Here is a 12,684-nt window from a genome sequence, read left to right as displayed (position 1 = left end):
AAGCTGGGAAAAGTTCCACCTGGCAAAATGGGTGAGAAATTGGCCACAGCCGTTCAAAACATCTCCGTTTTCTGCAGCTTTCATTTCAAAGACTGCTCAAATAAATGCCTCATGCTGCTCGGAGAATAATAGCATTTATTATTGGGGTCAGTGGTGAGCTCTGATGCAATTTTATTTTATTTATTTTTGACAAATGAAACCTGTAAGTGGTGTGTCCTAGCTAGCTTTGAGAATTTATCCAAATGTAAATATAAATCAGTGCCAAAGCAGCAAAAATAGAAGATTTTTTTGAATGTTCAGATTTGCTGTAAAACAAAACACAGATGCAACTGGAGCCGGTTGCACGGCCCACAGTCGGTAACAAAGGAGCGACCCACTGACCATAACCTCGTTCTGAGGCTCTCTCCTGCACACGGGCCTGAAAAGAGACGCCCAATTATTGTACAAAAAGGAGGGTAATCCAAACAGACCCACCCACCATCGTCTCACTGCGCTCTCAGGTTGTTTATCTGAATGGGAACAGGAAAGTGCACCTTGTAAATGGTCCCGATTCACCTTGTTCACAGAGTCTTTATATGTCATTTTGTTATTTTGTCTGCGAGCATATTTTCTTTGGCATTATGACTGTATTGTTGGTAATTTGGGGTCGGCAAAAGCCATGACACCGTTAACAGGGATATTGGGCTTTGCTTAAACTTGACCTTGTTTGTCTTTGGGTCTCTCCAGTAGGGGAAAACATATTTCGTTGCACGTGCAGAAGCAGGAAAACCCAAAATTCTTGTATTCGGTAAAACCAGACGTCAAAGAAAACAGCGGCACTTTGTCAAGGCTGCACTGGCCAAGTTGCTCGCAGTGTGAATGCAGGGTTTGTGGCTGCACCAGAGCCCAAACTGGTCAAACTGGTGCCGTAACCATCACTGAGATGAGACTCTGGACAGTGTGATGAAGCTAAGAGAAGACCAAGAGAGAGTTAGGACAGGAAGCTTGCGATGAAAGAGCAGAAATCCTTCACTTTGTTATTTCACGAATGGACACTATTGCCAAAACAACCCTCCTCCAATCCAGACATTGTGAAAACATAATAAAGTCCTATTATTTTTCACAATGAATGTTCAGCCCCTGAAATCTGTCATGACCCACTTGATTTCATGCTGGCGTGGCGTGGCGTGGCGTTTATGTAGCTGTCAGACAGCTGTGGAGTCATGGCAGCTGTCAGTGCACCCAGCCCAGCCCTCTGAAAGCTGCTGATGTCCCCTCCATCTGACCCAGGGGCCACACAGCTTCCAGGGCCCCCCCCGGCTACTCTTACCATCTATCTCCCACATCTCTGTGCTCCTATTGGCTCAAGAGTGGCTTGGCTTACTATCCAGGGCCTCGTTTCCCAAAAAGGCTCTTCAGGCTGAAATGAGCAAACTGTTTGTCTTGAAAAGGTTATTTCTCTTATGAGGCGTTTCATAACATACTCTCAGATAAAGACGCATTTGGAAATTATTTTAGAGTTATGATTACAAGTGACTCTTCGCCGAGTGTTTTAACAAACCCAGACAGTGTTTGTTATCATCTGTGGTGATACACAGTCCATCTGTATCACTGCTAGAAAAATTTCCCGTCCCTATCTGGTGTCTTAAATGGGAACACTCGAGTCGAACTACCCTAACAAATAGGCTACATAATATTTTCATAATTAAAAATGCCTCTACCCTGTCATTTGTTTCATTTCTTTTTACTATTTGATGTATTTGTAATATAAAACGTGGCTTGCAGGCGTTTGTCGTTATCCAATCCTCCACCTTTTCAGGTCCACAGACAGTGACGTTAAACGTGACATTAAGACGCTTCTTGGTTGCTTAAGTGATGTTTGGGTGTGTAGAGTGTAGAAACTGAAAAGAAAGACTAGAAATTTGAGAGTTTTTATAGTTTAGCAGTTAGAAAATGCCCTAACCCCTTTAAGTTCAGTCATTATTGGGAAACGAGGCCCAGATCTGTGGCATCTGGATAGTAACCAATCTTCTCCACCGTTTGTTGCATATGACCTGATATGCCCAAATGGCCCTTGTTATACCACTACTACTACTATTACTACTATTACAAACAACAATCATAACAGCAACAATAATGAGCGTACACTTGATTTATATAGCGCTTCTCAAAACAGAATTACAAAGTTCTCTACATACAGGGCGTAAAATACAATAAAATAATGACAGACATGGGAAAAAAGACAAAGCAAGCAAGTGTTACAGGTGCAATTACAAATATGAATGTAAAAAAACGATATAATGAATAAAACAAACTGACAGAATTGTGAATAAATAAGCAAAAACCAAAATAAAAGTATAAATAATCGTGAAAAGAACTTCCTGTGTATAGACAGTATTTGCAGTCAGATGCAAATGCACATTGAAATCACTTTACTGTAACTCTACTAGGAGCGAACAACGTGGTTCAGCTTCATTTGTGTCTTCAAAAAATAAAAGCATCTGACTGGAGAATTAACAGCAGCTTTATACAAAAGGGTGTTTTTGAGGAGAGGTTTAAAGTGGGCCACCGGTTTCAGCGCGCCTGATCTCCTCGGGCAGGGCTTCCCGAAGTCGGGGGGCTTTTACAGCGAACGCAGCGTCACCTTTAGACTAATGACTCGAGCTTTGTGTACAGACAACAGAGACATGCAGAAGAAAGCAAGCAGTGCAACTAGAAAGAACGGTATACACACACACACACACACACACAAAAAAAAGAGTGACATGTGATCATACGACCCAAACAGTATGACAGCTGCTACAAAAATACATCTGTTGTATGCTAATGCTGCAGCAAGATCGTACAACAGTCTTTTATTGAGGCAGCAACATCACAACGTACTCCAGGACACGAGCGCAGGTTTCTTTGTGTTGCATCAGAGGGAGGAGGCAGCTTGTGTTTTATCTGCCTTGTTGTGGCAGGATGCAGAAGAGCCAGATCACACTCCCCGGGTCCTCACACAGCGCACAGCGCCTCGGGTTAGCACCCAAACCAGGCCTGTTGTCGGTGAACGAGGGGTCAAGTGCTTGATAGCCAGGTGCTGTCAGGGGAAAAAGCAGGTGTGGAGAATAAGTAGCTCTGTGATCATAGCAGGATGACAGCTCTGTAGAGCAAATAGCCAGGTGTATAATGCAAACAACCACCAGGTGAAAAACAAATAGCCAGACTCACAATCCAACAACCGGGAGCCGTTAGTGGGGATACGAATGCATATTTTATCCAAACCTTTTTGTGCCTATACGCAGCGTTCGGTTCAAAACTACCAAGGCAAATGGTTTTCCTCCACAAAAAAAAAAAAAAAAAAAAAAAATTCTGTTTGCACAACTATTATTTATGAAATGAGTTGTAGCTGCAATCATTAAGCTTCTTTTCATTCTCAGCTTTCACTTATTAAAGACTGTCTTATACAATTAGTCAACTTTTTTTTTTTTTTTTTTCTTTTTCATATCAATTAAATTAATAAGTGTCTTTTATAATGAGGGTTAGAAAAGCAGTCACTCTTTTCTCAGCTGTTTTTCCTCTCTTCAGTCTCCTCCAGCTCTCTCTCTCTCTCTCTCTCTCGCTCTCTCTTTCATCTTTATACTAATGCTTCTCTCTAATCTTATTTGCATTCAAATTACCTCACCAGGTGGTACACCAATCAGAGGTAAGAATGCTGGGTACAGAAAACGTCCATTCATCCTCTTTTCCTCTTCAGTGCTCCTCTCCTCCACCACCTCCTCCTTCCTCCCTCCTTCCTCCTCCTCCTCCTGTCACCTCACAGTGTCCCCATTTCCAGCTCTCTGTCTTTTCCGCTTGGCCTCGACACTTGCTCTGCCTTCAGCACATGACCTTTCATAAGTGTGCATGGTCAGTCCTTGGAATAAGGCTCAAAGAAGCGACACCTGATCCAAATGAAATCTGACGTGCAGGTCACTCAGCCAGACTGAGACGTCTCCCAACAAATAAAAACTAGCTTAGCACTGCTGACATGCCGGCGGGGAAAATGTAATGAAAAAAAAAAAAATAGCAATAATTGCTCACTGCTACAGCTTAACAATATCGCTGGCAAGGTCTCCTGCGCTAACAAGGGATTAAGTGAAAGGAATAAATAAGGAATAAACCTAAATCACGAAGCTAATGTGGTAAAATAACACAACTCACCTCTTCAGGAAACTTGTTCTCGCCAGCCAGACGCTTCAGTGAGGAATCTGAAGAGAAACAGACCTTAGAAGTCAGACGTAACGTTGGCTAAAAACCTTTGCCCGTACATGTAATTCTGGATCCAAATCATTTTCTCTCTGGGGGAAATCCACGGGGGTTTCACCCGCAGTAATCATCCTTGTCACACTCTGTGATTTAAGCCGGTGTTTAAAACTTTTTATCTGCACGTTTCCCCTTTGAAATGGGACTGGATCTAATGAATTCTGCTGCTGTTTTACATCCCAAATCGTTATTTTGCAAACAGAAAGCTAACACTGTGGTGCACTGTGAATCTTTCTAACTCGCTGCAGAGCCATAAAAAAATACCTGTTTCACTGGATCCATGTCCATTTCTTTGTCCGATCTGAGGACAGCAAAAATGTTAAGAGATGGAGAATCACTACAACTGGGTGACTAACCACTCAGCTGTTAGTTTCATATACAAATAATCGGCCAAATGTCATAAATTATTTTGAAGTACCCCATTCATTTCTCCCATAGATGACATATTTTTGATCCAGAAGTCTCAAAAATGCCAAAAAAAAAAAATCGGAGACAAAAGACGACGTGATGTCTGAGGCCTTCATTAAGTGGAAAAATCAATCACTTCTAATGCAAGAGGAGTAAAAAATTAAAAGTTTATTAACTCAGGTATTTCAGTTCAATAAGGGCCAAATGACTCTGACACAGCAGAATGAAGATACTGGCTCTTCTGACGGGATAAAAAAGGCATCTAGCGCTGTATTCCTCTTACCGGCTGACAATCCTGCAGACAGTTTCCTTAGACGTTCCTAGCAAGGTGTTGCGTGGAGTATGAAATGAGCCGATTTGCATACGTGATATGGCAATTGACAGCTGGCGCGATTAGTAGTCTGCGAGGTGTGTGTTGTTAAGGTGTTGAGCGCTGACCTCTGCCTGCACGCCGTGCGTCAAAGCTGCAGAGGGAGGAAACACATCACTACATTATTAAAGACTCGCCGCCTGAAGGGCAGAGGAAGTTCTGGCAGCTTCTAACATTTTTGTTTAGGGTCCCCAGATCCTCCCCTCTGAGGAGTCACACCTTCCGATTAGCCTCTTTTATGCTGAAGGAGGGGAGAGCAAACATCCATCAGCATAGGGTCACATTTCTCCGGGGAGAATAAAACATTCCCTCATGAAAGAGCCCAGCCACCTAAAAGGTGGTGAATGTGCTGTGAGATAGACACTCATCGGGGAATGGAAACAGGAACTATAGAAATTGAGAAACAGCTTTAACTCGGCCAATAAGCAGCTGCTGCACGCGCTCCTCTTCACAGCCCAGCGGCAGTGTGAGGATCGGCCCACAATGAGATCTGATCGCTCAGATTCAGGCCCAGAGGGAGAGAGTTAAGACCTTGGGACATTATCATTCTGACACAATGTTTTGTGATACGGAGAAGAAAGGCTTACCTACATGCTCTGTATGAAGAGCCTCACGAGTGTGTGTGTGTGTGTGTGTGAGAGAGAGAGAGAGTAAGAGAGAGAGAGAGAGGGAGAGAGAGTGTCTGTCCTTATGTAGTTTAAGGACGTACATCTCCGGCAGAATGCCCTTGCTGGCTGCATCCCAGATGAAGGTTGCTCCTCCTCCATCTCTGGGCTCTCTGCCTGCACCAGATCCACCAGGGATGTGGCTACACACACATTTTTATTTCTACTGCTGATTTATTTATTTATTTATTTGTTTATTTTTTCAACCAGCTCTTAACATTGTGTTACAAACCCATTTCCATGATGCATTTCAGCAAATATATTCTGAAATATATTTTTACGACACTTTTTTTTTTTTTTTTCCACGTCTTTGTTTTTCACATTACCGTCCACTGGTTGCAAAACTGCATGATGTGTGTCACATTCAGCCGATAAACACCATTATGTAACACCGCAAGCAAGAGACACGTACATGCTGTCTGTCCGAACCTACTAAACCACGTCTCTGCTGATAACTGAGTGTCTAAATGCATACCTGATGTTCCTGTGAATGCTGTGAAGTTGTCTTATGTTTTTGGAGTGAATTGAGGAAGTGGTAAACAGCGGGTGTCAGGTAAGTTGCTCGTGTTACAGCTCATGTTTCATTTCAGACAATGCCAACCAAAGGAGACTTGAGGGAAGTTTAGCAGCGACATAATCTCTAAGCTCTGCTCTGATTTAACCACTGGGTCCCGAGGCCGTTGGACGCCCGGTCCCGGTCCACCCGGCAGCAACAACACGAGTGACAAATCAGTGTTCAGCTGCTTAGTGCCAGTGGCAGTCTGACAGCCAGGCACTTAAACCCTCTGCAGATTTGACGGATAGCAACTGTCTCCAGCAGTTTCATTACAGAACTGGCAGCCTTAAAGGAATACATCAAGGTTACAGCAAGATTGTAGTAGGTGGTCCTATTGGTCAATGTACCCATGACATGATTTACATATAAACTGTAAAAATCATAACCCATACCAGCATTGGTGGTGTAGTGGTGAGCATGACGGTGCTCGTCGCCGTGTCTTCGTGATGCTCCACTGTTGTGTTTGAATCCAGCGTTCCAGGTCTAGTTACGGGTGGAACCTGAGCATCGCAAGCTGATGTTGCTCTTCTGCAAAAGGCCGGAATCAGTTTTGAAGGTGACCGTATCATTACAAGAATTAATCGGGTTCAGGGTTCACGTCGTCCTCAGCTGTCTGCAACAAGCTGCACCCAGCCGAGGACGAGGTGGCCGAGTGGTTAAGGCGATGGACTGCTAATCCATTGTGCTCTGCACGCGTGGGTTCGAATCCCATCCTCGTCGCGCTTTGCAAACTATGAGTTTGCACAATTTGAAGCTTTATGAGTCAAATTGCAGTCCTTGTTGGCATGTGACCAGATTTTCCAAGGAGCTTTATGCTAATCCTTCTCCAAGAGGCTGTCCGTCGCCCTGCAGTGAAGCCTCTGGCCACGCACTTGATGCTCACTTCTTGTCGTCTTATTTAACACCAATGCCGAGCCGTGAGTCTTCCACCACACGAAGGAGGCGTCAGCTTTTTGTACGTGTGCCTGTGTAAAAGGTTGAGTTGTCAGTGCATTGGCCGGGAATCGAACCCGGGTCAACTGCTTGGAAGGCAGCTATGCTCACCACTATACCACCAATGCTGTTGGGTGAGTTTCTGCAGGTGTGGAAGTGAAATGCAGCCTCTCACAAGCTGTGATCAGTCAGATTACCTGGCTGATCACTGGCTCCAGCACCAGCACTCAAAGTGACAGCAACTCTGTGTTTGATTCAAAGTGGAAATTTAGAATTTCCCGGATTAAATTCCCAGCTTCCAACCTCCAAGTGTTACAGATCAGCCATTCCAAATGAAAAAAAAAGAAAAAGAAATGCAGAAAAAATTACATGCAGAAACAATTTAACAGTTTTACAACATAATATCATGTTTTATCCAAATGTCTTGCAGGAGAAACTATTTTAACTTAGCCTTTTATTTGATTTACAGCGTGCATATCCATGTGACATCAGACCGTTACCTCTTGTGAAGTTAATGTCGATTTATCTCAGATTCACAAGAAGAAACTCCAACCTTGAGTGGCGTTCCATTGTGCTTTTTTTTTTTTTTTTTTTTAGTTTTAGTTTGGAAAAATCTCCACTTCTGACTTGTCTGAAACACAGCATAACGTCCATGCTAACACTGTGTTATCCTAGACACTAGTGCAGTTTATTATTGTGTCAGTATTTTTGTCAGAATATGTCAGTATTTATGTTGACCAATGGGACCATCTACCAAAAATGAGGTGTATTCCTTTAACACACCGCAGGAAGAGCTGGCAGATATGTACACCTGCTGCCTTGTACAAAACAGAAAATGTCTAAATGTAGAGTAACAACAAGAAACACAAATGACAGTTTCCAAGTTTCTTTTCCTCAGCTGAAGTGATTGAAGTACCCAGTTTCCCCTCGGGCATCAATAAAGTATTTCTAATTCTGATTCTGATGCTCACATATTGAGGAGAAGAAGGAGATTTTGATGTTTTCCGAAGTGCTGCTTCATGGTGAAATGACTGAGTTTAAGATAAATGAGAATGTATTTTAATGTATTTTAATATAATTTTCCACCAACACTTCCAAACTTGATTATCTCCACTGGATAAAGTGGAGCAACGATTGCGTACCGATAAGATATTATTATTAGATCACTGTGATAGATTATTGGAAATAGGTCACTCAGCTGCTTCGTATGCTGAAAGGAACTAGTTTAGCTTGAGATTTGCTCTCCATTGTAGTGATAAATACTACAGGATCACTCAGGTTAAGATTTGGAGAGCCGTGTGGAGGGCTGGTGTTTTTCGGAGCTGTATCTGATGACTGTGTTGCCACTGTGTGTGTGTGTGTGTGTGTGTGTCTGTGCATGGGTAAACCTGAACCGTGACACTCTGACCTCCCTCCGTAGGAGCGCTTCAGATTGAGAACAGCGAGGAGTCGGACCAGGGCAAGTACGAGTGCGTGGCGGTCAACAGCGCCGGGACTCGCTACTCGGCTCCGGCTAACCTTTACGTTCGAGGTAAGATCGCTCTCGCCCCCCCCCCCGGGCCTCCTCCTCTGCCCTACAGGTCAGCGCCTCAAACAGCGAGGCCTCCTGCCGTCTGTGTGGTCAACACTAACCCTCTGCACTGCCCTCCGCTCGGAGCAGAGGTGACCGTCCGCCTCCTGACTGCTAATGGGGGGGAAAAGTCACCGTCTCCGTGGATCCGGCTGCAGTGAAAGTCAAACCTGTTGATGCCTGTTGGGTGTTTGCTTTTCCGCCGTCCTTCCCTGCTCCCTCTCTCTCTCTCTCTGTGTCTCTCTGCCTTGTCTTTGTCTCCTGGGTGGCCATTATGTATTTGTTCCAGTGCCCCTGTTGTTCGTTTGCTTGACCCGGCTCACCTCGCGGTGACGGGGGGATGTTTTGACTCATCAGGGGTGAACGGGAGGTTGGCGGCGGTTCTGCTTCTTTGTTTTGGTGAAGTGGAGGGAGGGGAGGGAGGGGAGGGCGGCGGCGGGCGTGCAAGTACAGTCTCGCTCAGAGGAGAAGCCGACACCTCGCTGCCGTCCCGCGTGGGAGAAGACAGAGGGAGGAAATCCCCCCCCCCAAAAGCGGCGTACAGTCGACGTGTGTGTGCCGCAGCAAAAGTCAGCGGGTTGAAAGCGAGCCTCGGGGCTTCTCATAAGTCGGCCTTGTCAACAAACAACTCAATTAGCCTCGACTAATATCAGGTTCTCAAAGGCAATTTCAAAGCGCCGGGGTGATTCATTACAGCTTTATTCTCTTGTTCGGCTGACATTTCCATTGACAATGCTCTTTGATGAAGTTCAACCCCTCCCCCCCTCCCAAAAAAAAAAAAATTACACTCAAAGATGATGCCTGCAACATGCTAAATAAAGTCACTACTCGGTTTGATTTATTATATTTGTTAACGCTAGTGTTGTTCTGCCGTCCTGCTCCGCAGTTCATATCGCACCATTGTAAGAACGTTGCTTCAGATTTCGGGATTATTGCCTCATTTTGATTGACAGCCCATGCCGTCCCTCTGCCCCCACCTTCAAACATAGGAAACCTTATATCTAATTAGACGTTTGGACAGGTAACATGCCCGAGTGTGAATCTTTTTTTTTTGCTCCCCCTGCTAAAGACTTTGATGAAGTCTGACGTTCCCAAGGTGTGAGCCCTCATTTTGAGATGTTTGTTCGGTGATTCGCTTTACGTGGATCCATTAGGGAAAGATTTCCCATTCAGACGCAACGCGATCTCAGATCCGCTTGCTGTGGGCCGCCGCCGCCTCCACCGCCGTAAAGAACACGAGAACCTGCGGGGGGAACGCTTGGCTACGTTTTAATTTGTATTTCTCACCACAACAGATGCGTCACGTTCGCAATAACAGATCAAATAACGCTCCCCCTCAGGATGAAAGTTGCCTTTGAGAACTTAAAAGAACGTTTCAAAGTTCTTTTCAAAATCTTGGACAGCCGTGCATATTTTTGATTTTTTTTTTTTTTTTTTGTACACTGCATCTCCTCGCCATGGAGGTCGCTTTGTTCATAAAATTCAGAGTATTCATTTTTATATATATATATTTTTTTTAAGTATAGGCCTTATAAACCTGCTGCAGTGTCCCTCCACTAAACTAAACAGAGCCGCAGCCATCAAAGTGAAAAGCCTAAACTTTTTTTTTTTTTGTGTGTGTTTGTTATTTCTGCCTCTCTGTTCAAAGCTCCTATTTGAGTTGCTTTAACCTTTAATCTCTGCAGGTGTGCCAGTAGCTTATGTTTCCATTTTTGTCTCATATTGTGGCTTATGAACACACACTACAACTTGGCATGTGTTTGCCCAAAGGGAGTGTGTGTGTGTGTGTGTGTGTGTGTGTGTGTGTGTGCAGAGAGATAGTGTCTTCTCTTTCCCTATCTCTATTTCTCTGTGTTCCTGTCTGTGTCAGTTTCTCTTGTCTTCTCTCTCTCTCTCTCTCTCTCTCTCTCTCTCTCTCTCTCTGTTTGGGGTGCTTACGCTCTGATCTCACACGCTGACCACCTTATATGGCTCCTCATATACACACTGTATATGTTTCTGCTCATCTCACAAAATGCTTATCCGTGTATCACAATAAGATGCCAGCCATTTTTTTTCATGTTTGCTCATCTTTTACTGTGCCTTGCTTTCTCTGCATCTCTCCGTGTCTCCAGACGTGTGAGAGAGTGTCTGCAGTCTCCTCTGCTGTGTGTGTGTGTGTGTGTGTGTGAGGGTGTGTGGGGGGCTGAGTGTTTGTGGTGTGTGTTTAAATGCTGTTTTTTTGTGTGTCTATGCAAAACATTAAGCACCTAGAATCTTTAACCACGTCTAAAGCCAGATTCTTCTGACAATTATTTATCCAGTTTAAAAAATTCTCTCCACACAGGCGCATTTTTCAAAATATATCTGCGCACACAAAAGTGCAAAATCACATTTGTCTTTGGAAAATAAACGTGTAAAGAGGCTGAGGCTCGGAGTGAGTTAGCTAACGTTAACGTTTCATATCGTCTGAACAGCAGCCAAAATGTAGGGACAACCAAGTCAAATGATAAAAGTTTAAAAAAAATAAATAAAAAAAATAACTAGGTGATCAAGGTCACGTCTGTGTGCGGGTCAGTGTCTCGCTGTGAGCCTGCACAACGAAGCAAAGAGGTGCCGGTAAGAAATTGTTTGGTGTTCACCGTCCACGTCACAAAAGGAAAACAGGGTTTTTTAAAAATGTAAATTCCACTCAGGAGAGCGTTCTCTAGGGGTTTTCGGTAACCAAGTGTGGTTTTTATGTGGACAGGAGGACAAAACAGAAATAAAAATTGCCTTTTTACAAAAATCATCTCTGCAGGGACTTTGCCTGATCGTAACTAACGTGGTCAACTTCCCAACACAGACACCAAAGTCAGCAGGTTCCTGGTAGCTCACTGGCTTCAGTACTGGCGCTTTAACACACCGTGCTGACTGATAGCAGGTGCCATGATGATGCTTTAGCAAACCTGTCCAGTGACAGTCAGCTAAATGTTTACATATTTGCATGTATTGTGATTTTTCCCAGCATATTAACAAAATGTTTTGGTTGTTCAGTATTGCTTCCTTTATCACAGCCAGAGGTGAGAAGTTAATGAGTTACCTCTCAGCTGCTAGTTAGCTCAGTTAGCAGAGTACTAGTTATCCAGGGTTGCTGGGATGATTTTAAAACATTTAAATCATCACGTGCACACATGCACCATCTAATCTTGCCTCAAACGAAACTGACAAAATTACAAACCATTCAAAATCTGGTTTTTGTTTGTTTTTGCACTCTGCTAGAGCGGTGGCGTGTAAAATTGATTTGATATGATGCTGCCACAATGACACACTCCATGTTGGCTTTTCTTTCAGACACATGCACGCCCAAAGCAGCATTTATATTGGTTTCCATGCTAATTCACCGTTCAGACTTCACGTTGACCAGTTGGAAATGATTTCTATTATTTGCTCTTTGTGTCTGAGTAGAAGTGAATGAAAGTGCGTTTTCACACACTGCATGTCCTGGCTGTGCCTTTAGCGTGGAGCCGAGGGGCCACAGATCCGCTGGGAGCTTGTGCATGACTTTGGTGTCTTTGGTCTTTTCACTTAATGGGAACCAGCAGGACAGTCTCCCCAAAAACTCGGTGCATTGCTTTAATGCATAATTAGCTTTTAAAGTGCCTGGACATGGCTGGGTTTTTGTCCTAGTTAGGTCTGAGAACTTCCTTAAACAAGGCAGGGGAAGGAGAAAAAAAAAAAAAAATCAGTTTTGTTGGGGAGTGTATGACTAATTCAGTGTCAGGGGCCATGTTTCTGTGCCCATTGATTTTGGGGCTGAGTTGCTGAGCTCACCAAGAGTCAGTGGGCAGAATAAATGTGGGCAGCAACACGCTGTCTGCTCTGTGTGCTTAATGAAGTCTAGTTGTCAGCAAGCCTCAGCCTCCCAAATACCATCTTAATTCACGGAGCTCCACAC

At 44.0% G+C, this 12,684-nt stretch overlaps 1 protein-coding gene and 2 non-coding genes across 7 annotated transcripts in view; 2 read left to right on the top strand and 1 right to left on the bottom strand.

The window, feature by feature from the left end:
• The window catches only part of ptprfa (protein tyrosine phosphatase receptor type Fa), a 424,230-nt gene that overhangs the window by 238,422 nt on the left and 173,124 nt on the right, over positions 1-12,684 (top strand). For all 5 annotated transcript variants that reach the window (XM_030049234.1, XM_030049233.1, XM_030049237.1 and 2 more), the window contains one exon: positions 8,619-8,729. In XM_030049234.1, the coding sequence (XP_029905094.1) occupies positions 8,619-8,729 (111 nt within the window). The remainder of the gene's footprint in view (positions 1-8,618; positions 8,730-12,684) is intronic.
• Positions 6,904-6,985, top strand: trnas-gcu (transfer RNA serine (anticodon GCU)). The gene has a single exon. It is a non-coding gene; the product is annotated as a tRNA-Ser (tRNA).
• trnag-ucc (transfer RNA glycine (anticodon UCC)) lies at positions 7,255-7,326 on the bottom strand. The gene has a single exon. It is a non-coding gene; the product is annotated as a tRNA-Gly (tRNA).

Source organism: Myripristis murdjan, chromosome 4 (genome assembly GCF_902150065.1).
Source record: "Myripristis murdjan chromosome 4, fMyrMur1.1, whole genome shotgun sequence".
NCBI lineage: Eukaryota > Metazoa > Chordata > Actinopteri > Holocentriformes > Holocentridae > Myripristis > Myripristis murdjan.
Note: the sequence above shows the minus strand (reverse complement) of the source record. Positions and strands in the feature narration are given on the sequence as shown.